Below are 25,356 nucleotides of genomic sequence, written 5' to 3' on the forward strand. Positions count from 1 at the left end.
TAAAACTGTGAGCCAAAATTAACTTTTCCTCTTTCTAAGTTGATTAGCTCAGGTATTTTGTTATAGTAACAAAAAACTAACACATGTAAGTTGTGATATTCTAAAGTAATACCTTTTATGACAATTGCATTTTTCCTTCATTTCTACCATTATGCTTACAAATTCTGCCTATGTGGCATTGATCCCTCTGCAACATCCAGTTCTAAAGCGAATGGCCACATTTGGTTACCAATCACTTGAAACATGGCTAGTTCAAATGGAGATGTGCGGTTAAATGTAAAACACACACCAGATTTCAAAGACAATATGAAAAAGAGTTAAAAACCTTATTAATGATTTTGATTTTTAATATTGGTTGCATGTTGAAATGATAAAATTTGGGATATTGGGTTACACAGAATGTTATTAGAATTGACTTCACTTGTTTCTTAGTTTTAATATGACTACTAGAAAACTGAAAACAACATATGCCCCACGTTTATGGCTCATCTTGTATCTCTATTGGAGACTGCTGGCTGATGGAGATCATTCCTCTTGTTTAAATGAAATTCTAGCTTAATAATCTTTAAGAGGATGCTTTAGTTCCATTAATTGAAGATCCATTTTTAAACTGCTGTCAGTCTGGGTTTTATTAACTGGTGAAGGAAGATGCCTTAAATCTGAATAATTGATATTGACTGTGCTCAGATACTTATTCTAAGTGCTTAACATGTTTCTTAGTCTATTTTGTGCTTTATATCAGAATACCACAGACTGGGTAACTTACAATGAACAGAAATTTATTTGGCACATAGTTCCAGAGGCTGGGAAGGCCATCAGGAGGCCACATCTGATGAGGGTCTTCTTGCTCTGTCATAACATGGCAGAAGGCATCATATGGCAAGAAACAGCAAGAAAGGGACGAACTTAACTTTTGTAACACGAATCCATTCATGAAGACAGAGCCCTCATGACCTAACTAACCACTTCTTAAAAGTGCCACCTCTCAACCTTTGGGGACACTTTCAAACCACAGCAACATGTAATAACCCAATCAGTCCTCCTGCAATATTGTATGACTGATCAAAATGGTTAAGCAATTATCCAAAGTCACACAACTTGAGCAGACTGAGCTGGGACTGAAGTCCAGCAGGTGGGCTCTGAAGTCTGACCTTCCAACCACAATCCAACTGGACCAAGCACTATGAGAAATGGCATAAATGTGCCCAAGAAAGCAGTGGCCACATAGTTTAACTTGATGATGTCACTGACAATATATTCTCCTTACAGATCAGTGAAGCATCTGGCTTTTTTGACTTTTAACAGAGCGGCTATACAGACACATAGTTTTTACAATTTCAGCTTTAATGAAACTAGCACAGGCGGTATTTTTCTGACATCCGCTTGCAATGTTATGAAGTCAGCTTTACTCTTTGCCACTAATTATATTAACTATTTTTAGGGCAAATTGTCAATGTGCCATACTTATTCATGCTTCCTACGTTTCCAATTTGTTTTCTTTAGCCATATCTATTTATACCTGAAGTGCTTTTTTTTCTTATTTTATTTTAAGAGACGTCCTCATTATTCTGCCAATGACAAAGTTGGGGCTTGTAATTAAGTTATAAAACACACTGGGAGGGAAAAGGCGACGTGTGGTTGCCATGGGAATATTATTGATGACTATTGGATTGCTTTTCAGATTCTGAATAAAAACTCATTTCAACATTTCTCAAACCTAGGCAGGAACCTAAGGTCACCTAAGTGTAGGTTTAGACCAAGGACTTGGTGTCAACAAGCTTCGTGACCATGTGACCCTGGGTTTGGTATTGTAACCATTGTAAGCCCCAATTTCCTCATCTCTAAAATGGGGGACCAAACATGTACCTTCTAGAGCTCTTTTGTGGGTTAAATGAGATGGGGTTGTAACTCGGTTCCTTGGGGCTACTTTTATTCCACGGTAGTTGTGGTAATGCTATTATTATTATTATTACTATTGCCACAATTATTCTGTGGTTATTTCCCCCAGATGATGGTCTCTTCAGGCACATCTGACCTTACTCCAATAGGCTTTTTTCTTCTCTGTTCTCTAACAGTAATCTTGAACTCTTAGGTAGAGAGATCCATAGTTAAAAGGAAGAAAATCCTGCAGCCTCCTCCCTCCACTTACTCTCCATCTGGGGCACTCTGAGCAGCTCTGGCTTAAAAAAGCTAATGCCATAACTTAAGACTTCTTACAGTAACCTGCAATATCCACTTTCCAAGGATCGACCTCCACTTGCCCCTCCAAATGCACCTGAAAATAGAAACATCCTGCTTTCCTTGGGATCAGCCACCATGGCCTTAAGTACTCCTGTTCATCTCGCTTCCTGAATGTGGACTCCTTGCCTCTCTTCATTACCATGAGTGTGAACTGAGAAAGAATCAGCCCCAATAGAATAGGTGCATAAAAGCTGCTTTTGCTAAAAAGCGCTGACTCCTTATTTGGGCCCATGAATTAACTAAAAGCAGGCGAAAAGCTTGGCATCTGTCTCCATTTTGTGTCTTTGCTCTAAGTCATTCACATTGCAGTCACCTTAGAAACTAGAAGATAGGACTGATTGATAGCATCTTTATGACAAGGGATCAAAACTACCCCTACAGAGCCTTGCAGGACAGACCCCCACACACACAAAATGTGGACAATTACCTATAATGATGAGGCTGCTTTTGGAGCAAGAGTGATCATCTCATGGAAACCAGATTGTTCCCCTCAAGGGATGACAGTGATAACAACTTCTTGCAAAACTTTGAGAATCAAAACTGAGATAATGACCAACCAGCTCATGCCTGTGTCTGGGACTGTTTAACTATGCATATCTCTGCTCCCAATTCTTTGTCTATTTAAACCTACAGCTCATGTCTGTACCCTGAAGATGGGCTGAAGTGCTTATTTCTCCTCTTCGTATGGCTGCTTGTGCCATGTAATAAATATCCTTTCTCTGCCCTTTTATTTGACACACAAGGGGGGAGGCCTGACCTGACATGTAGGCCCAAGAGTTTGGGCCTGGAGCCTAAAACTCTTTTTTCAATGTAATATCCCCTTTTGCCTTGTACTGAAAGTTGGAACAGCCTCCCTTCGACTACACACACACAGCCTGGCACCTGCCAGCCAACAGGTGCCTAGCGTTTGTTGAGTACAATTATTAGTTTCTCCCTCTGCAGCCATGTGGAACTGAGGGAAGACAATTTCTTTGCTCTTGGCACAGGGTCCCCAACATGGTCCGGGTTTGCCGCCTCTCCTGAAGGATTGCAGATGTCTGAGCTCAGGTTCTTCCTCCCTGGGGTCTGTGTCCCCAGAGCCCAGGCCTTACACGGGTGTTCACTAAGTGGCATCTAATGCTGCAGTTGGGTCCTCCACAAGACCTCCTCGAGCTGCAGCTTACTTACCTATTAGTTGGTTTTGGACCCTCGGCATCATGCGAACTGTTATTTCTGACACAACCCCTATTTAATAAATGTTATATATTAAAATGTTAAATAAAATATTTAAATAATTAAATATTAAAATAACTCCTGACTATTTAATAATTTAGCTACCATGACTCACAACCAAATCCAGGCCATCCCACATCCGCCCACGGCCTGTTGCCTAGCAACAGTCGTTCCCGGACTTTGCCCTGCCCCATTCCCACTGCGCACGCTCAGTCTTTCTTGCGATCCAGCCCTTGCAGGGCGCGCGGTAGTGACGTATACACTGCGCGACGCTCTTGACGGGCTGGTCTCTCCCATTCTATTGATTGACACTCTGAGTCCCGGTGCCATGGCCTCCGCTGGGGTGGCTGCCGGGCGACAAGCCGAGGATGCATTACCGCTGCCGTCGGAGCCGCCGTTGTCCGAATCTAAGGCTCAGCCGCCTTCTCAGCCGCCCCCGGTCGCCGCGTCCCAGTCGCAGCAGTCGCCAGCGCCGCGACCTCAGTCACCAGCCGGTGTGAAGGAGGAGGAGAACCACTCTTTTTTACCTTTGGTTCATAATGTCATCAAATGGTAAGGGTGTAAGGCAGGACGAGACACTAAAATCCCTCCTTTCCGTCTCGCCGAGTTCAGAGCTGCCAGGTCTTGGCGCTCTGGGACACGCCCCCATTTTACACTTTGGGAAACTAAGCCCCAGAGCCGGAAGGCCTTTCCAGAGACCACACATAGTCGTGCCCTGAGTTCAGCAAGCGCTTTGAGCCCCGAGGGTTGCAATATGCTGAGGAATGAAGCTTGCTTCTTGACCAAATGCAGTCTTTGCGATGCGACTGCTCAAGTTTGCATCCCAGCCATGCTGACCGTGAATTAAGCGTAATTAATATATGTTAATACCGTTTGACTAGCTCTTATCCGAAATGCCTGGGCCAGAACTGTTTCAGATTCAAGTCCCTCCCTCCCGGATTTTGGAATATTTGCAGATATGTAATGAAATGCCTTGGGGATGGGACCCAAGATCTTATACACAGCCTAAAAATTTTATACAACATTTTTAGTTCACCTGCTTTTTTTCTGGGACTGATCACATGAGGTCAAGAGTAAAGTTTTCCACTTGGGCATCATGTGGGCACAAATGTTTTCAGATTTTCCGATTAGAGATGCTCACCCTGTACTCAGTTTGGTTCCTTTTTTCAACAGATTTGCATCATCTTCCCTGGGTGGCATACTGCTAAGTGCTATGGATGTACACAGGAAAATGGGCCAGCTTTTACCCCCACAGGAGAGCTCACCAATTAGAAGGAAAGAAAAATAACCCATAATTTCTTAAAAACTGAAAAGGGAGAGGTGATGATGGGAAACATTCAAGGAAAGAAAGACACAAATCAGAGTGCAAACTTTGTTCTAACAGAAGATCCAAGGATGCGGTTGTTATCTTTTTGGCCAAACTCTTCATGATTCCCATGTTTGTCTACATTTTTTTTATGATACTTCCTTATACAGTTGTGTTACCTAAGAATGGGGACAGGTTGTGTGAATATCCCAGAGTGTACATTCCTAAACCCAAGTGATATGGGTCATTTGCTCCCTTGGCCTCTTGATGCTGTCAAGAGACTCAGGAAGCTGCATAAGGTAATGTTTGTAATGCCAGCTGCTCTGGAGATTGGGAGGATTATGGTTCAAGGCCAGCCTCTCCACAAAATTATTGAGACCCCATTTCACCCAATAGCTGGGCGTGGCAGTGCACATCTGTCGTCCAAGCTATGAGGGAGGGGTAAATAGGAGTATCATGGTCCAGGCGGGCCTGTGCAAAAACCCTAGCCCCACAATAACTAAAAGCCATGATGACATGGCTCAACTATAGAGTGATTACCTAGTAAGTGCGAAGCTCTGAGTTCAACCCCTAGTCCTACCTAAGAGAACAAGAGCGAGACAGTATACAGGAAATGTATGAAACTACTGCTGGCATGACATAACATGCTGTTTCATTGAGTAGAAAGTAGGAGTGCATCCCAAAATAACAACAAAATTCAAGACAGTAAATGCATAAGCCAGTGACATAGTAATGTCTTAGTATTTTCAAGTATTACAGACTGTCCATCATTGTGTGTGCCATACTTTTATACATTTGGCGGTGCAGTGGGTTTGTTTACACCAGTGTGAGTGATGCATTGTGCTACAGTATGACCACAGCTACAGCCTCACTAGATGAAAGAAGTTTCCAGCTCCATTCTAGTTTTGTGGGACCACCATTGTGTATATGGTCTGTTTTGACCAAAAGGCTCTTTGACACATGACTGTATATCCACATGATAGTAAGTGTAAACTCCTGGGTTGTAACTTCCACTCACCTGTTAGAAATCAAACCAAAGTAAATTAAGACAAAATTACCATTGCAGTAACATTCCAGTGAATATTGACATGCTCTTTGATGTTTTGCTGAAATGGAATTGCCACTCATGACCTAGAAGTTGCTTTTGAGTTGAGGTAGTCTAGCTCCACATCAGGTGAACCCTCTTCTACCATGTTTCAAACAACTGCAAAGCTACAAAGCCTTTCTTCCCACATTAGACCCTCACTTTACTTGGTGTGAAGATACTGTGTGTAGCTGGCAATAAATTAGCACTTCTCAGTATCAGTGAGATCCCAAACAAATGCAGATGCAGGCCCTACAATCCCAGGGGTGCTGGATTACCAAGGGGTTATCCAGATTAACCCAAATATACTGGGTTTAAGAAAAATGTGGAAAAATGAAAATACAAAGGGTACACAGTCACAAAGATAGTTCTAGAATTGCAGAGAATATTCTTCAGCCCTAGTAGAGCCCTTGGGTTGGGCTGGCCTTTAAGATGGAGCAGTAAGATGTACTAAGGAGCACAGGCTTTGAAATCATTTGGTCCTGGGTTCAAGTTTGTGTGTTCATCATGGTAAATACTTAACCTTCTCCAGCTGTAATCTTTCTAATATGTCAATAATGGACCTCAAATAGTGGGTTCAAATTATACTTCTGTAAGATACTGGCTGGGTAACCTTTGGCAGATAGCTTAGCTTCCCTGGGCTTCTTTTTCTCTTGTAAAATGGAACAATAATATTTAAAACATAGAATTGTGAGATCTTCTCAGGCACATACCTGTAGAAGATGGCAGGCTCATCACATGTGTTTGTCTAAAAGGATACTGGAATGATTTTTTTTTTTAGCATAAAACCAAAAAGAACAGGACAGGAGATGATTGGCACAAAACAGATGGCCAAGGGCTAACCGAAGCAGCTGCCTTTGCCATGGCCTCACCCCAAATCTCAGGACCTGGCAGTGGCAGGTGAGAATGAAGGAGGGACTAAAAACAGGAGGAAGTCTTAAGAAGCAGGTGCCCACAGTCCCATCCCCTTAACTCCTGGCTCTAAACAGCCAGGTGACCACCCTTCTATTTTGGCATTGGGAAAGAAAAGACTTCTTTCCCAAGAGGAGCCATGTCAGTCCATTCTACGAGAGTGCAAATGCATTACTCCTGCTCAGACTGTTTTACTTGGATGTATGACCTGGCAGCCCAGGCCACCAAGCATTGAGGGAAACCCCTAGCAAGAAAGACAGGACCCAATAGAAGAGCCCAGGGGCCCCAGAGGAGGCAGTGTATGCAGAGACAGGATGATATTGTCACCGTGACAAAGGCTAGGAGCCGTCTGAAAGCCTTTTGTGTGTTCTGTATTTGAGTTTATAGGCTAGTAAGGGAAGGAGATGTGGACTGTGATAAGGAGACCTCAGGAAGCCTACTGGAGCCAGATGCTTACGGAGGGTGATGCCTACAAGCCTGAAACTAGGAGAGGGAGGAATCGTGGTGTAGACGCATAGGTAGAAATGTGAAGCCAAGAAGTAGCATTGACCCCATTTGGAAGGAGGAACAGGATGGGAGAGGAGGGAGGAGGAGCCAGGATAGAGAGGGGAGCACATCCCCTTTAGGGACAGGACTTTTTCCTCTGAGGGATGAGAAGTCAACAAAGCAGATGGGGTAGTCAGGTGGGACACTGTCCTGGCAGGCTTGGCCAGAGGGGTTAATCTCATGGTCTCCTGTAACTTCCTCAGCAGTCCTTTTATTATTTGTTTGCTCTTTGCCCAGGAGGCAGTTAAACCTGAAGTAGTGAATGTAGCCTCTCTAGTTCTTATAAAGAGTTTAGCATCACATCTTTAGTTTAAAAAAATTATTTGGGGGTCTGGGCATGGTAGTACACATCTGTAATCCCAGCTACTCAGAAGGTAGAGATCAAGAAGATCATGGTTCAAGGCCAGCCTGGACAAAAAGTTAGTGAAATCCCCATCTCAACCAATAACCTGGGTGTAATGGTATACTCCTGTGATCCCAGCTATGCAGGAGGCCTTAGGTGGAGGATTATGGTCTGAGGCTGGCCCCAGGTAAAAATGTGAGACCCTATCTGAAAAACAGCTAAAAATAAAAAAGGTGTGGTAGCATGGCTCAAGTGGTGGAGCTCTTGCCTGGCAAGAACAACGCCTTGAGTTCAAACCCCAGTACTGTCATATACATATATGGAAAGGTGTAACTGTTTCCTTCCAAGAGTTATATTTGTGTGTGTCTTTTCAGAAGGTCATGCAAATGGAGATCAGGCTGTCCTGTGCCTTTTCATTGGTTAGTGCGCCACAGATGCTGTTCTGCACGCACATAATGATCTGCCCCTTCAGACAGCTGCAGGGTATTCCAGCTCATGGATGTACTGTAATTTATGTAACTGGTCTCATGTATATGGGCTTTTGGGTGTTTCTGTAATTTTTGCTGCTGCCAGCAGTGCTGAGGTAAACAGCCTTGTGTCTGTGAGGTAAATCCTCCACAGTGGAATTATTAGAGCATGGGGCCCATGCTTTTATTTATTTATTTATTTATTTATTTATTTATTTATTTAGGTGGGATTGGGATTTGGACTGATCTTCAACCAATTTTGCTGTAGTTATTTTGGAGATGGGGTCTTGCAAACTATTTATCCAGGCCGACCTTGAACCACTGTCCTCCTGATCTCAGCCCACCCCCCGCCCCCAGGTAGCTACAATTACAGGCATCAGCCATTGACTCCTGGCTCCCATGCATTTTTTATTTTGACAGCTATTGCTCAATTTAGGCCATTACATTTTTTGTGCTAACTCCCCCCAAATTCAGTCCTATGGACTGGCCTGCTTAAATTAACCTAAAAGTTCTATTCACCTAAAATGGCCCATAAACTTCCACCTAGAAAGCGTTTTAAAAAATTAAGGCCGTAGATGGACTCCAGGAGTATCCATAGATATAAAATGGAAAGTGATCTGCCTACTCCTCTCTTCTCTGCTACCTCTCTGTCCCAAACCTTCGTAATGTTCCATTTTATGACAGTCTATCTAAGTTCACTTGCTTTTGGTGAATGAAACATTTCTTCTTGAGCCTGCTCCTTTACTTCCAAGCCTGTTGACAGCACCCATCATCCAGCTCTAACCTCATACTTGGATCTAATAATCACTTGATTAGTCTTTTGACCTTTAAACTCTAATTCATCATATGCATGTTAAAAGATTAATTTTTCTCTGCTTAAAATTCTCTAGGGTTCCCTGTTCTTCTTAAAGTGAGCCCAGACTTTTAGCCTTCCACTCAGGGATCTCAGCAGGCCACCTCACATGGCCTGCCATCACAAAGCCCAGAGCATGGCCTTGAGTTGGAGGAGTCCTCATGAAAGCCTGCAAATTCTTAGAGAACTGGCTCAGAGGCCACCTCCTGCACTCAAAGTGCTCTGTAAGCCAGAACCTCCAACTGGCCCCTTGTATCTTTCCATGAACTGCACATTTCTGTTATTTTTAAAGAATGTGGAAAAGGAAAAGAAAAATCTCATCTCATGCTTATAAGAACTATTATAAATCTCAGCTCTTTGAAACCTTTGTTGATATTTATAGAAGCTATGTTACAAAGAACATACATAATAAAGGAGGAATAAAGTAGGGTCTGGGAGTCTAGAAAAAGCTATAATTTTTTTCCTTTAGAATGTAGCAAATCTAATCTGAGTCTGGAACTAAGTGTCCAGCCTAGGAATTCTGAATTGCAGTAGTCTGCCTGCCTGCTGCTTTCAGCCCACCCAGTTCCCATATTCTGTCAGTAAGGGCATTTTCACAACATGTTCTTTATTAAGCGTTTTACTTTTGTAAAATGCCTTGAGTTGCTAGTGGGTATGGGGGAGCCATCCTTGACCCTGCATAGTTCAAGTGATGAGCACATCAAGCTGTCCCTCCCAGCCAGGCTGCTGAAACAAGTCTGCTTGTTTTGGCAGGTCAGCAAGACCTTGGTGCTCAGCAAGACCGCTTTCCTGGGAACAGGGTGTTATTGACCTGCCTCTTCCCACACAGGGTTCTCTTTTGATCCCCTCAGCCCTCCAGGCCAGCTGAGGCCTGCTTGGGGTTATACAGGAAGTGCCCACACCAGCACCACAGTGGGGGCTGAGTGTGGTTATTATAGCCTTAGGCGTCTGCGTTCATACCAGGTTCCTTATGCCTTGTCCCAGGAAAAGAGGAGGCATACCAATAGGACCTGTTTGGAGACTGCTTGGAAGAGTTGTTTCAGGGACTGCTTAAAAGTCTCTTGCCTCCTCTGCCACTTCATTTATGTCTCTTAACTGATGTAGCCATCTTCAGGGCTCCAGCAGCTACAGGGCTTCCCCCAACCAACCACAGTTCTCCTGCCAGTACTTAGCACAGCAGAAGGAATGCCATGGGTGTCCTGGGAAGAGTGAGAAGTTGCCTGTGAAGGTGGAAGGCACTTAGGGGTGGTGATGGTGATCTCTTTCCCCTTTGAACTTGCCCTGCAGGTGTTGTTTGGAGGTGAAGAACCATCTGGAATTTTTGAGCAGCATAGTGAGCTGCTCAGACTGGGGTTTCTAAAGGTAGGTGAGCCAAAAGGGTTCGGAGAAGAGGGCTCAGGTATCAAGGAAGGCAGTGGCAGTAGCAGTGGGTATTCTGGAGTGGTCTCAGGGAGGAAGTTGGCAGAACACAAGGGAGGGCAACCTACGAGCTCGTCCAGTGGGGTGGGGACTGTGGCCCAGCTGAGGAGGAGACAGCAAATCTACTTTGGATGCTCACAGGCTTCCCAGACTGCAGGGAGAGAGACCTCAACAACTGCTGGAAGGAGGGAGCTGGACTCAGGAGGGAGGGCTGACCTAGAAGGGACCCAGCACCAAAAAAGCTGGGAGCAGAGGAACAAGTCCAGGGCCATTTTGTAGGGCAGCGGTTTTTTCAATGGAACTATTTGTTGCTCCTTCCTAAGAAGAATGTTTTATATAAGCAACCCTGTAGGTTCAAAGCCACTCCCCCAAAGGAAGGGTTCTGCTTGCGAACTGGAGCAGAGAAAACATTGCACCATCCATGGGCTTGTGAAACGTATGTCATTACAGCTTTGCAGAGGGCTTTTTTTTCTTTTTTCGAGATGGGATCTTACTGTGTTGCCCAAGTCAGCTTCCAGCCAGTGATCCTCCTACCTCAGCCACCTGAGAGGCTGCCATCACACCTGACTCAGAGAGCATTTTTGTAATATAAATCAAAAATTATATAACCTTTGACTCGGAATTCCCACAGATAGGAAGTTATCTTCCCAGAGTACTTGCACAAGTATGTAAAGATAGATGTTGGGCATAAAATGTTCTTTGCCTTTCTGACAAATTGCAGATATTCCAAACAACCATGCACAAATAATTGTGCTATGTAAAATGTGTACTTACTAACATGGAAAGACCTCCAAGGTGCATTGTTCTGTAGAAAACAAGACTCAGAACCACATTTGGTGTTTGGTGATGTTTCTGTCAAAACTCGAACAAACATGTGCATTTTAAAATGATCTGAAACCACATCATGTTATCATAGCTTATCTCTGGGACTAATTTTTAGCATCTGTCACTTTTGAATTTTTTCCCTTAAGCACCTATTCATATATGTATGTATGTATGTATATATATATTTTTTTTCTCAGTACTGGGGCTTGAACTCAGGGCCCTCACCTTGAGCCACTCTGCCAGCCCTTTTTTTTTTTTTTTTTTGTGATGGGTATTTTCAAGATAGGGTCTTGCGAACTATTTGCCCGGGCTGGCTTCAAACGCTATCCTCCTGATCTCTGCCTCCTGAGTAGCGAGGATTGCAGGCGTGAGTCACTGGTGCCTGGTGCCTATTTGTATTTTAAAGAAAAAAAAATGGAAAGTTGATAGGCACTGGTGGGAGGAGAGGCTACAAGCAGAGGAGAAGGCTACTAGTCCCGGGATGGGTCAGCAGGCACAGGGTAGAGACATGTATTTAAGGGGATGGAAGTTTGTGAAGGAAGATATGGAAACAGGAGGTCAATAAGAGGGGACTGCCAGGTTTAGATTTGGCTTCAGTTGATCCCATGGATTCCTTTTGCTACTAGGTTTCCAGGGGACACACTGCCCACTTGTTGCCAATTTTTTTCTGATGAAAAGCACTATACTATAAACAGAAAAGAAGGAAAGAAAGAACAAAGGAAATCTGGGTATGATTCTTAGATGCAACCCTCACTTTTTGCCTTTGAGTCTGAGTACACGTACCAGATGCCTGTTTTCTGCTGGAAGGAAGCTCTGAGTACCACCCATAGCAGTAGTATTTTTGCCCGCTCTAAAAACAAAAAACGTAGTGGGTAGGACCAAAGTGTCCTAACTTGCCCTGTTTGTAGGTCTTCATCCTTCTTGACCTCATCTCTTTGTTTTCCCTTTTAAAGTTGGGGGATGACTAACCTTGAACACAAAGGCAGGCCCATTTAGAGCTCTCTGCTTTTCTTTACTCAGTGTCTGGGCCTGATCCTTTTCTTTGGGCCTGGGTATTTCACAGTCATCTTGGCATAGCAGTTCCCACTAGGTTTGAGCTACTTCCTCAATAGCCTGTTTTCCTAGCCCCAGGACTTCTGTGCTATTTACTGCTACCAACTAGGTCAGCTTCCCCCCAGGCAGCTTCTCATATGGCTCCTTATTTCTTATCTGAAGACTGCCCCCATTTCACAAGGTTCAGCAGGTGAAGAGTGAGAACCCTGGAGATTTGGGGTTTTCAGAAATAAGCATCTTAAACATGGCCCACTTTTTGCTTTCAGAATTACATTTTCTTTTGGGCCATGTTAGGTTTGCTTTAAGAACGGGATTACTATAACTTCCTTCCACTTTTTATATTTAGGTATTTTTGTTTGTTTTTACTATGTCCTTCTAGACTAGTGATATGAATCAGTTTTCTTAAAACTATATTTTAAATTTCAAAACTTCCTTGGGACTTAAGTTTGTAACACACATGCCATCCATGTATAATGCTTTCAGAAGTACAGATGGTTTCTGTCCAGATTTGTGGAGCTGAGCTGAGACTTTAAAAAAAATTAAAATATGCTTTCTGGCTAGGGGTGTAGCTTAGTGGCAGAATGCTTGCCTAGCATGCATGAGGCCCTGTGTTCCATCTCCAGGACTGAAAGAAAAAAATGTTCCCCATTTGCCTCCTTCCAAACCATTTGCAATCCCCCCCAAGCAACCGAGATAAGGTATAGTATACTATTAGTTGTATCTCTAAATTGAGGGCATCAAATAACAAAGAGAAATATTTGCCTGATCGTTTATTCCCTAGAAGAAATTAATGATTTTCTGTATCCTGCCTCTGAGTTTAGAGCTATTGATCAATAGTGAGCAGGCCCTAGCGGTCTCCTGATTCACAAGGTGTAAGACACAGCTGACAGATCACTAGGAAAGATAGATATTCTGTCTGCGCAAGCAAAGACATGCTGAATAAAAACATGAATTAGCACCATCTGGGTTGAAATTTCCCACCAGGACTGAATGTTTGTTAAAAAAATAAATGATCATTGACAGTTTTCCCTCTTATGCCTTGGTGGCTTCTTTTGAGAATAGCTTACTGAATTGGCATTTTGTTTTTAGTCTTAACTACTTGTTTTCCAAAGTGTGTCTAGACTTCTAAAAAATGTATAGGAACAACTGGTGGGCCATTTCTTTGATCTTAGGGGAAGGTTTTCATTCTTGTTTTGCTTTTACTTTGGTAGTGACAGGGGAGTGTCACTGTCTCTAGGCAGCTGATAATAGCTGATAATAGTGTGAGAGAAAGTGAATGATCTGCCTTCAGGATGAACTTGACCCAAAGACAAGGAGTTTGCATGACTGGTAAGAAAGAGTCTGTCTCTGCTGAAAATTTTCCATTGGTTTGTAACTGATTTAAAATTTGTGAACAGCTCTATGGAAATTAGTCTTTATGTTAACAGGCTTCGAAACTCAGCCAAAATTAGCTCTTGCTAACTGGCAAAGTCTCCTGAAAGCCCTAGAAGTGGCTTCAATTAGACAAAATGGAGTATTTCAATAAGCTTTGTTTGGCATGGGTCAGCTGATAATTGGTGGTTTGTCCATTCATTCAAGACACATCTATGGACTTACTTGCCAGGCATTCATTCTTTCTTCAGTGTCTGCAGTGTCCTACGCACTGGGCCAAGGACGGGGAGACACAAGTGACAAAGCAGATGCAGTCCCTGCCCTCCCAGAGCTGATGCACCATGAGCAGAGTTTAAACACTTGATGTTGCAAGTGTGCTAGGTGAGGAGAGGGTGCTTTTATGGCCTGGCTTAAAGCTACAATAAGAGAGAGCCAGTCCCTGCCCTCAGTAGGTGTACAGCCTAGTCAGGGAACCAACTCATCAAACAAAGTGTTCTAAAAGATATTACAGGGTGAGAGCAGGGAAGCCAGCCTGGAGGTAAGCTGGGTGTGTGCTAACAACTGCCTTCTGCCTCCACAGCATGGACAAGGACAGCCCGGATGTCCACCAGGACCTGAATGCCCTCAAAACCAAGTTCCAGGAGATGCGGAAGCTCATCAGCACCATGCCCGGCATCCACCTGAGCCCCGAGCAGCAACAGCAGCAGCTGCACAGCCTCCGAGAGCAAGTCAGGACCAAGAATGAGCTTCTGCAGAAGTACAAGAGCCTTTGCATGTTTGAGATCCCCAAGGAATAGAGAGAGGCTGCCTTCCAGGAGTGCCCAAGAGACAGAAGGCCAATGGCTCTGCCAGTCCCCCCCGCCCCCAACTTGGTACGCACAACTTCTGACTCCAATTCACAACTGCAGGACTGAGTGGGGCTGGTGGAGTTCCTCAGTAGCTGAACTTGGCCTTGACTGTGTGGGCACCCACAGCAAGCTTGTACTTATCCATATGTCTAATGCATAATGACTGAGTGCTTGCTGCAGGAGTGAGAATGTTCCTGAAGCTGGAGAGGGGGAGGACTCCTGCCTCTGGGGAGGGACCACCTGCTGTGTCTGGGCCCCACTGGCAGATCTGAAGAACATTGTAGGAGAGGAGGTGGCTACCCCTCCTGCCCTCAGCTCCTCCCACCCTGATAAGATCCGTGTGTGCCAGGTACATATTGTTCCCTAGCAGCAGTTTCATGAACATTTGCATAGAATTCACTGGACAAATTAGGCCTGCACTCAGATGCCATGGAGTTAATATGATTAAAGGAGCCTGTGAGAGAATGAACATTGTTGTGAAAGGCCACAGGGTGGGTGGCTTTTTCCCCAAAAACAGTTTGGTTCCTTTTATGTCTGAGCCAGTGAATGGAACTGTATCCGTAGGGGTGTCAACCCGGAGCTCTGCCAGGCAGTCACAGACTCCAGGCTCCATCCTCCTACATGTTCTTCTTACACTTGGCTCTTGCTCCCTTTGTCTCCTGTCACCTCCAGTTAGTACCCAAGAATAGCCAAACCACTTCACACTCACAGTGCCTCCCTGGAGATAGAGAGGGCCCATCCTTCCTACACAGACTCAGAGGTTTCAAGAGAAGCAGCTCTGACCTCTGACTCATGCTGGCCTGACTTAAACTGTTATTTCCTCTCTGGCCTTCTCAGCAGAGCCAACCACATTTGCTTCCCTGAAAACAAACAGGTTCCTTTTTGTTCATAGAAGGGTGACTCTAAGTCACCCTTAGAGCCAAGGATGAGTGCATGGTCTGGATCAGTTCTGAAGGGAGGCCTGGAAGTTTGCAGCCAGGTTCCAATTCTGAAGTGTCTATGAGTAGCCCTGGCTGTCCCCAGCTCCACGGTATCCAGGTGGGACACTGTGTGCACTCTCCCCATGGCTGTCCCAGCCCTGCTGGTGTCCAGGCAGGACACTGTGTATGCACTGTCCCAGTGGCTGTCAGATTGAGGCAAGAACTGTTCTTTCCCTGCCTCTCAAGGGTGAGGTACAAAGTAACCAAATATTGTTTGGATCTTGAAATGGGCACACAATCTCTGCTGACCAGCTGAAGGGCTTAGCAGGTGCCTGCCAACTGGCCTCCCTGGCAAGACTGCTGGCTGGAGGTGTTTTTAGCAGGGGTTCCAGTGGCATCGGCCTGCAGCCACCTGTCAGAAGGTGGCTGGCACTTTGGGAGCCCAGGGTATGAAGCTGGATATCAGATTTCAGTGATCTTGGCCTGAAGAGCAGGCTCCAAGGTTAGATCACCTCTACCTTGGGACTGTTATTTAACTGAATCAGTTATTTTCAGAGTAGTGGGTGAGCCAATTTTAAGGCTCTGACAAGATGCCGTGAAACACAAAGCACATAAAAATAAAGACCTTGAGGGCCATTCTGCAAAGCTGAAATGAGAAGGGCTCCTCACAGGGGCAGAGGGAGATGGAACCTTCCTGTAGTTCACTTGTGACATTTTTCAGATATATAATTAAAAGAACTTACGCTCTGCTCTCAGGACACCGTGGTTTTTCTATTTGTTTTTGCAGTGCTGGGAATCAAACCCAGAGAATCAGGGTTTGTATACTGAAGATTTCATAGTGGGATATCTCTTGGATAATCTAGAGGAAAATGTTTACTTAGAACAAAATTGGAAGACTTTCCGCACCTTCTCTTCCTCCACACAGCACATGCCCTGGTTAAACCAGAATAAAAACAGAATAATTTCTCCACCAGGAACAGTGTCTGTCTCCATGGGTGCTATTCACCTGGTAGGTCATCCTGCATCTGTCTGTGGCTGGCCCCTGGCCATCCCTTGTTGCAGGGTGAGTCCTTTTTGGTGATTTGAAGAGGTCCAGTCAAGGTGGGAAACAGCCCTCTCCAGAACAGTGTTGAAATCCCTCCCCCAGGACAGCTTTGAGCTTCCCTCAAAGTGAGCAGATAATTGAAGCCACCAATTAGTTGGCTTACTGGGCAGCAGGCACTTGTGCTAAGTACTTTACAAATGACACACTTAATCCCTGCAGCAACCGCATGCAGCAGGCACCTCTATTTCTTAGGTGAGGAATTGGAGGCTTGGCAGTGTTGCTTGCCCCAAGTTTGCACAGTTAGGAGTGGGAGAGAGAGCTGGGTCACCAGTTACAAGCAGCGGCCCTTAATCACTGAGGGAGACAGCAAACTGCAAGGGGGTGTTGGACCCCACCCACCCAGGGCAGAGGACTGGAGGCTGTAGGGATTTTGTCTGGTCATGTGACAACCTTGGAGCAAGTTGGACAAGGGTCCAGCACCAGCCTGCTCCCAAATGCCTCTCTCAATCTCCATTTTCTTATTTGTGACAGCAGGATCTGAGTGACAGGTCGAACAGAAGCCCTTCTGTAGCCTGCCCTGGGTCTAGTGATAAGTGGGCTCTGCCAAAGGGGAAATAAGACTGTTCTTTCTGAAAAACGAGGCTTCTATGATAGGGTCCAAAGATTAGGTAGATGGCAAGAAGGGCCTCTAGGGAGGCCCCTGAAATCCTTCTGTGGATCTAGTTGTCTAGAAGGCTGGTCATCTGGAGCCTTTTTGGAGATCTTTATCATTCAATGAGGCCTGAAATCTTTCCAGAAGGCAGGTTGATTTCCAGTTCTGCAGAGGGTGAGGTCCAGTGCCACAGACACAGAAACCCTGCTTCCCACCTTCTCCCCTTCTCTCTAGCCATTTCTAAAAGAATAAGCAAAGAAAGCCAGTTTTCCATTTTAAGTTATTTTATTTATATTAAAAAACCAACAACAATAATAACTTTAAAGACTTCATACACACAGTAAAAACATTTGGAGATTTTGTTCATGTCCATGTCTACACCAGAACTAGTAAAGTGCAAGTTTTATGTTTTGTTTTTCCTTTGTGCAATTCCACACATACACACATGTAAACAATTCACTTGGCTACGATTTGACCCACACTCCCGTCAGTTTCCAGAAGGCAGAGCGTCTGTCAGTTGCCATAGCAAGGCCAAATCACACACAAGATAATGCCCGGTTGGTCCTGGCCCTCAACCCGCAGAGTGGCTACTTGAAGCCTAACAGTGGCTGATGGACTTCACACCCCCTCCCCACTCTCATTCTCAGGTCTCTGAGAAAAACGCCAAGTCCCCATTCTGTTGGGCCCAAGTCCCCCACTTTGTGGGGGTGGGACGCTAATGGGGGGATCAGAGATGGGGGAGTCCCAGTATTAGCCAGTTCTCTTTCCTTCCAAAACAGATGACCGTCCCTTCTCGGTTCCGTGGCGCCTCCCCAGTACGCGGGGCCGGATCGCAGGGAGGGAAGACGCCAGTCCGCGCGCGCTCGCGGCCCGGAGTGCACGGGGCGGGCCAGAGCTTTGGATTTGACTTAACAAAAAAGGTCCTCCTAGGGTTATGTCGCCGGCGAGGCAGAGGCTCCTAGCTGATGACGCAGCGCTCCTTGTCCTTGGCCTGGCTGCCGCCGCTGGCCTTCTCACGGATGTACATGAGGTCGCTGTGCACGCTGGGTCTGCGCGCGAAAGGTGCCACGATACCAAAGGCGTCGCCTGGGTCGCCGCCGCCGCCGCTGCCGGCCCTCAATAGCTTCTTGTTCCGCAGAGCTTTCTTGTGCAGCACGTCGCAGTACTGTACCGACACCTTGCGGTGCAGGTCCGGGCTCATTTCGCTCGGCAGCTTGGCCATGGCGAAGAGCGCACGGAACATCTGGTCCAGGCTGCTGTTCTTCTTGGCGGAGATCTCGAAGTAGGCGCAGCGCTGGGGGTCGTTGCCCACCAGCTGCTCGATCTCGCGCTGCTCAACCTCGCGGTAGAAGTCCCTGTCCCCCTTGTTACCGCAGATGACCAGGGGCACGTCCACGTTCTCCTTGGTTTTGTTCTTGAGACAAGACTTGGTGTCCAGGATCTGCTGTTTGAGCCTTTGCACCTCCTCGAAGGAGTCACGGTTGTCCAAGCTGAACACCAGGATGAAAACGTCTCCTACAGAGGGACAGAGAGCAGAAAAGGTGAGAGCGCTGCCAAGGGACTCCAGCAGCCGCGCTGGGCGCCCTGACCTACCCAAGTACAAAGCGCAAAACTCAGCGCGCCGCAGCGGGACCAGCGGAGCGCGCCTCCAGCCCGGCCCTCGCCGCACGCCTGGAGACCAGGGGTCCCCTCTTCTTCCCTCCTCTACCGGCTGCCCGACCCGCCTCCGCTCTCACCTGTGAGGATGGAGAGGCGCCGCATGGCGGGGAACGGGTGGTTGCCAGACGTGTCCAGGATATCTAGCTGATAGACCTCGCCTCGTATGGAGTAGAACTTGCGGTGGAAATCCTCGATGGTGGGCGTGTAGGCATCCTCGAAGCGGCCGGTGAGGAAACGCGACACGATGGCCGTCTTGCCCACCTTGGACGAGCCGAGGATGACCATGCGGTAGCAGTTCTTGGCCGGGATACTCAGCTCCGAGTCGCTCGGACACATCTTCTTGATCATCGCAGCCAGTTTCATTGGGCAGAGGGGCCGCGGGGACAGATACGGAGCGGAGAGAAGAGCAGAGGGAGGCCGGGGGTGCGGGAGAGGTGGTGGTGAGTGGCCAAAGGGCTCTATTACGACTCGGCTCCCGCTCGGGCTGGGGCTCAAGCTTGGCTCGGATATCCCTAGGCTTTCGGGCAAAGACAACTTACTCTGGTTCTCCCCGCCCGGCCGCCGCCCTTATAAGCAGCCAGCGTGGCCGCCCCGCCCCGGGCCCGCCCCGCGCCCGCCCAGCCTCAGTGCGTCACGCCCCGCGGGCGCGCATCGCTGCCCACTGACCTCAGCCAGCTGCTGGCACCCCTCTTGCTCTGTGTGCGCGGGAAGAAGACCGAGTCCGAGCTGGAGCAAGGGGCGCGTGTACCTTGCGCTTTTCCACCGCACTGGGCACAACGCCCTCATAGGCGTCGGGGTGCTGATCCCGGCTGTACTACTGATCTTCTGACTTCGGACCAGGACCCTCACCCTGGAACACACCCGCGCTTGTACATTCACTTTCTTTAGGGCTTGGTTTTCCCAGTAAATAACAATAATCCGGTAATAGCGTTTTCTGGGTACTTGCGCGTACTCTTTCAGTCCTCAGATGACAGCTCTCAGCGCCAGCTCCCTCTCGGCCCGTGCTTGTTCTTGGAAGAGGGTGGGCCTGGCGGCTGTGGCTTTTGCGGACTTGCTGAGGTCCGCGCTGCCCACTCAGGCCGCCAGAGGGCAGCAGGGAAACCCGCCCGCGGCGCGCGGAGGCAGCGGGCCCGTCGCAGGGCTGGCATAGGACAAGGGACAGTAAATGGGTTTGGGAGCCATGGGGCTCCAGGGTGAGGCCCAGCAGGAAACGGCCCCCAGTCCCGCGCACTATTGCAGACCTCAGTCTGTTCCCTTCTCCTAACCAGTGATGCGCTGTGGTCTGGAGGGGTCTTCAACCAGGGTCCGCCCCATCCTTTTTCTGCCCCAGACACCTAGAGGGCCTTAGGTCAGGCCTTAGCCAGCGTCCCTTCCACCCTCTCCTATAGCATTTCGGATCTTTCGGTCCCTGGTCCCTTCACCCACATTCCCATTTTGTCGTTGAGGGTACTGGGCCTCAAAAGAAGCCTAGGAGTAGAGCACAGTGTCTGTGGGCCTGTTTCCCCTTCTAGAAGATGGAGATTATGGTCTGTAATTGCCAATGAGAAAATGCAAACAATTTATGAGGGCAAGGCCTGGTCATAACAACAACAATGTGTCGTAAATGACCCATGAAGCCTGCCAGGGGAAGGACAGGGGCCAGTTGATCAGTAACCAGGAGTAGGTTGATGTGGCTGGAAGGCCCAGAAACAAGCTGTCTGCAACAGCAATCACAGCCTGCGAAGAAGTATTGTTCCTGGCTGTACTCTTGTCTTACTTTGACTTCCTCAGAGGTGTGGGGCCATGGAGGCCAGCCCCACCTGTCCAGCTGTTTGCACAGAGTTGGTGGGGTCTCATTTACCAGGGAGGACTCTCAAAGCCATCTCATCACACCCATTCCTGGTGGCCCAGGAACCTGGCAGAATTGCTCAGCCTCTGCAAGAATACCCAAGTGTTTATTCCATGTAAGGCCCTATCTTTTTTTTTTTTTCCCCCAGAACTGGGGATCAAAGTTGAGGCCTTGTGCTTGCTAGGCTGGTGCTATACCACTTGAATCATGCCCCCAACCCTTTTGCTTTTAGTTTTTCTGATGGGGTCACCTACTTCTGCTCTGGCAGTCCTCAAACTTGTGATCCTCCATCTAGCCCTATTCTAAGGGATGCTACCCTTCCTCAATGCACCCTGAAGGTAAGGAAGTACTGCTCTCTCCATTTTACACAGGAAGAAACTGAGGCATAAGAAATGACCTGCAGGGGTCCCACAGCTAGAAACTAGATCTGAGGCTTGAGTCCCAAGGCCACCTGGCTCTTAACTGGCAACTCTCCTGCCTCTGCCTGAGGCTTTGCACTCCTCCCCCTCACAGTGGCACCAGCTACTGGGGCTGGTGGGAATAATCTATCCCATGTTTCAGTCAGCATGGGTATTGACCCTCAGAGCATCCTGCTTTGCTCCACTTTGCTCCCAGGCCTCACTTTTGCAGTCAGACATTTCAAATGCCTATCCACAGAGCAGACGGACACCCAAGGGTTTATAAGCTGGATCTAGGAAATGTCCAGGCCCAGGCCACGCCCTGATCCTGGTTTCTTTATGCAGGAGTTATCTATCTGACAGGTCAGCTGGGGCTGGGCCCCCTGACCATTCTTGGCCTTTGCTGGGTTGAGGCTCCCCTTCCTTCCCTATCTGGGGTATGTGTCTGCCTTAGTCTGTGAGAGAGGCCCTCGCCTGTGCCAAATACAGGACTGCAGAAAGGGGCCAGTTAGTCACTCCAAACTAAGGGCCACTTCCTCTGCTCCCCACAAATCACCATGTGGATGGCACAGGGTCTGATTCAGGATAGCTTATGGCCAGGGGCTGGAGGAAAGGAGGACACACGCAGCCATCCCCCTGGCCTCCAGTCTGAGTTGGATACATTTGATAAGCATAGGTCTGAGGGGACCAGGGTCAAGGACCTGGCCCAGCTCTCATCCCTCCCCGTGCAAATCCAGAGGCCAGGGCCCAGCCTCTATTCCGAGCTCCCTCCCTCTCTCCAGTGTCAAGGCTAAGCCTGACATCACACCCCAGCTCCTTCCAATTGGAAGTGACAGTGGCAGATGCTGAGCAACCATGATGCCTCCTGATAGCTTTGGGCATGTCACCCACGCCACTGGGTTAAGACTCAGTTGTCTAAGTAAGCTGGCTCACTTGGCCTGTTCTCATTGCCTTTCCAAATATCCCCAGGGCGTCCGCTGCCCTGCTGGGCCCCATAGACCAGGCAGGGCTTGAAAGCCCTGTTCCCACCTCCTTTTCTTTTCTTTGTTAAAGGGTTATAACTTTCTTTTTTATCACAAATGTAATAAATCCTTGCATTAAAAAAAAACCAAGCCATTCCAGAAAGAACCAGGGTGAAAGGAACAAGAGGCACAGTTCCTCTTAGTCACACTCCAAGGCCAGCCAAATTGCCCACTCCTGATGGCCCCTTCACTCTCTTCACCAAAGGAAACTTGGCTTCCAGATCCCAAGTCTGGCTGTTTACTCAAGTCTCCTTTTCCTTCTTCCTGGGTCTGCCTTTGTGACTTTAGACCAGGCCCTACCCTGAGCTGATTCATCGGCACGCTGGGATCTGAAAGACAAGTGGTACAATCCCACATAATCCCCCACCTGTTCCCCACCCCCACGACCACTGTTGCCCTACGCCAGGAGGGGCTACCAAATCTTTTGAGTCCCACCAGCCACCTTGGTGTTTCTACATTGTCCTGGTTGGTAATGGCTCCATTTTCTGTGTTTGGGACATACACTATGAACTGCATTTTGAAGCTGGGAGACTGCATAGAAATGTGATTTAAAAACTGTGAAGAATGGAAGGAGAACTGTCAGCATCTGACTAAATGTTGGGGGTGGTCCTGGGGGTAGATGGTGGCCCACAGGCAGGATATGTTGCCCCGCAGCCTGGTCTGGAGGCAAATAGCATTTAGAAGATTCTTGAAAGCTGGGTCTGAGGGGAGGCTGGGCAGGCCCATTAAGGCCTTGCCGGGGTGTCCTGCCCCAGGGCCCACATCGGAGATACGTGGACCCGTCTGGTGACAGGTGCATAGTCTCACTTCTGACCTGTCTGTGGTCCTAGTCAATGACCACCTGCTGAGGAGGAACAGGGGCTACACAGAGGTGGCTTTCCTTCCCTCTAACAGGCCCCTCCATCAAGCTGACCTCAGGATTGTCTGGGCGCTGCCTCATCAGTGACCTATGAACTGTGAGTCACGATGCCCTAAACTGTACAGCCCTGCTCAAGCCATCAGAGGTACTGTGGTGAAGTGAGGGAGTCCCACCCCAGTGGAATGCAAGCAGAGAGGCAGTAACTAAAGACTGGATAAGGCCAGGCTAGATGCCTTGGGGGCCCCCTCAAGCTTTCAGAAAGATTGTGGGTTCTAGAAAGCAAAAAGAAACTGAGGAGTTCTACAGGCAGTGAGGGAGGCCCTGCCTGAGCACCAGCTATATACACAGGCAGGCATGACTCCAGTGGCCATTTGACAGGTGGGGATGCCCAGGCTCCCAGAGCTGGGTGCAGAGGAGTCTGGACTCCCTAGTCTCCTGACTGGACTCGGAAAAACTGACCTATCCCCATGGAGGGCTCGGGGTCTGCAAGGGAAGACTGGGGCCAGGGAAAGCCAACCTTGTCCCAGGGTTCTCCCATAGGAGAGGAGTGGGGTACTGACCTGAGTCTACTCTGTCCTCTAGGAAGCCCTCCATGACAAGCCTCTTTCTGATGTACCCATCTGCCACGGGGCAGAGGCAGGAAACATGCCCTGGTCCCAGTCCACAGGCTGTCAATTATTCATTTGCCACCTGGGCAAGGTCACCCAGTCTCTCAGCTACCAACAGAGGCTGACACCAGCCATGAGTCATCAGCCAATGCAGGGCTGGCCACACGCATTCCAGAGTGTCCCTCTGGTCCTGGCCCACCCCAACCCTTTCTTCCCTTTATAAGCTCAAGCACTGGTAGTTGAATTTGGAGAAGCAACTTAGCTCCCCACCCTTCCCTTCTATCCCCTCATCTCCCAGGACCTTCACACAGCCTGGCCTTTGAGGTCTCCAGGAGTCCAAAAAGTGGCTGAGCATCAGGCAAAGGGCCAGACAGTGAATGAGGGAAACTTGGGCTGTCCTGGTAACCCCTGGATTCTCCCACAAAGGAAGTTCTGTCTCCAAGACCAGCTCATCTAGGCTGAACCAGTGGTCTGAGATTCAGAACAACCTAGGTGTCATGGTCCAGCCTCTTGGAAGTGTATTAGTGCCTGTCCTCCAAAGGGTCAAGTGCCCATGGCCAACACCCCTTGATAATAGCTCAATCCTCAGAGCTGCTGCTTTGAGGAGCCCCAACCTAGTCTCACCTCAGGGCCTTTGCACTTGCCATTCCTGATGCCTGGAGGGGTCCACCTTCAATTTGCTACATCTTGCTTGTAGGTCTTGGCTCCAGTGTCACACCCTCAGAGTGGGCCCCTCTGACCATTGGACTAACACAGCCTCCACCACACTATCAAGTTGATTTTTTTTTTTTTTTGGCAGTACTGTGGTTTAAACTCAGGGCCTCATGCTTCCTAAGCAGGCGCTGTACCACTTGAGCCACTCCGCCAGCCCTTTTTTGTGTTGGGTATTTTCAAGGTAGGGTCTTGCAATTTCCTTGGGCTGGTGTCGATTTGTGATCCCCCTGATCTCTGCCTCCTGAGCAGCCAGGATTACAGGTGTGAGCCATCAGTGCCCAGCAATCACATTGCTTTTTAAGTTTTTGGTATGATGTTTTTCACTGTCTTATTATTTCTTGATTAATACTATTCAATCTGACCAGTTTCCTCTAAAGTCTTTTGCGGTATTAGTTTGAATAATATAATAGTACAGTTTTTTAAAGTTAGAAGTGGTCATACATTGGCAGTTTTATACAGTTTCACTTGACGTAACTTAGGCACAGTAGATGCAAAAATATGAAGTTAACAGCTGGAAGAAAGTCCATGTAAGTGTGTACCTTCTTCACTCAACCACATCAAAGTGCAGGGGCATGTCTAGCCCCAGGGACCCTTGCACCCCCACCAAGATGCCCCCCTCAGCTGGCTTCTATCACCACACATTAATCTTGCCTAATGGGTGTGTTATGCATTCACATCTGCCTGGCTGTGGAGTGGCCCTCAGTGGGAACATCCCAGTTTCTGCTGATAGACACCTGGGCTGTGAGGAAGCTGCTCTAGAAATTACTCAAAATGTCAAACATCGTCAGGGGCCAGTGGCCTGTAATCCTAGCTACTTGGGAGGCAGAGATCAGGAGATCTCAGTTCAAGGCCAGCCCCCGGGCACATAGTTTGCAAGACCCTATCTTGAAAAAAACCCATCACAGAAGAGGGCTAACCAGTGACTTAAGCGGCTGAGTGCCTGCATAGCAAGCATGAGGCCTTGAGTTCAAACCCCAGTGCCACCAAAAAAAAAGTCAACTATGAGTCTCATGTGACCCAGAAATTCCACTTCTAATTACATATTCAAAAGAAATGAAAACATACAACTATACAAACACTGTACACGGTGTTTACAATTATCCAAGGTGGAAACAACTTGAGTGTCTATCAACAAACCGAGTGTGATGAATAGATACCCAGATGTGGTCTG

General features: G+C 47.7%; 2 protein-coding genes across 2 annotated transcripts; one reads left to right on the forward strand and one right to left on the reverse strand.

Moving 5' to 3' along the window:
• Window positions 1–3,702: 3,702 nt before the first annotated feature.
• Med9 (mediator complex subunit 9) lies at window positions 3,703–16,388 on the forward strand. Its single transcript, XM_020180300.2, has 2 exons — window positions 3,703–4,005; window positions 14,213–16,388. Exons 1-2 carry the CDS (start codon window positions 3,782–3,784, stop codon window positions 14,427–14,429), a joined length of 441 nt encoding a protein of 146 aa, XP_020035889.1. The 5' UTR covers window positions 3,703–3,781; the 3' UTR covers window positions 14,430–16,388.
• A 975-nt stretch (window positions 16,389–17,363) lies between these two features.
• On the reverse strand, window positions 17,364–19,314 carry Rasd1 (ras related dexamethasone induced 1). The gene is made up of 2 exons (XM_020180304.2): window positions 18,834–19,314; window positions 17,364–18,612 (listed from the first exon to the last, which is right to left on the reverse strand). The coding sequence occupies exons 1-2, from the start codon at window positions 19,117–19,119 to the stop codon at window positions 18,056–18,058; spliced, it is 843 nt and encodes a 280-aa protein (XP_020035893.1). The 5' UTR covers window positions 19,120–19,314; the 3' UTR covers window positions 17,364–18,055.
• Between the last annotated feature and the right edge of the window lie 6,042 nt (window positions 19,315–25,356).

The sequence above is a fragment of the Castor canadensis genome, chromosome 11 (genome assembly GCF_047511655.1).
Source record: "Castor canadensis chromosome 11, mCasCan1.hap1v2, whole genome shotgun sequence".
Taxonomy (NCBI): domain Eukaryota; kingdom Metazoa; phylum Chordata; class Mammalia; order Rodentia; family Castoridae; genus Castor; species Castor canadensis.

Excerpts from the sequence above, each read along its gene's own strand:
- Med9 (XM_020180300.2), top strand. The coding sequence starts at position 3,782 with ATGGCCTCCGCTGGGGTGGCTGCCGGGCGACAAGCCGAGGATGCATTA. Across the intron at positions 4,006-14,212 it reads GTTCATAATGTCATCAAATG|CATGGACAAGGACAGCCCGG; the intron begins GTAAGGGTGTAA and ends CTGCCTCCACAG.
- Rasd1 (XM_020180304.2), bottom strand. The coding sequence starts at position 19,119 with ATGAAACTGGCTGCGATGATCAAGAAGATGTGTCCGAGCGACTCGGAG. Across the intron at positions 18,613-18,833 it reads GCGCCTCTCCATCCTCACAG|GAGACGTTTTCATCCTGGTG; the intron begins GTGAGAGCGGAG and ends GTCCCTCTGTAG.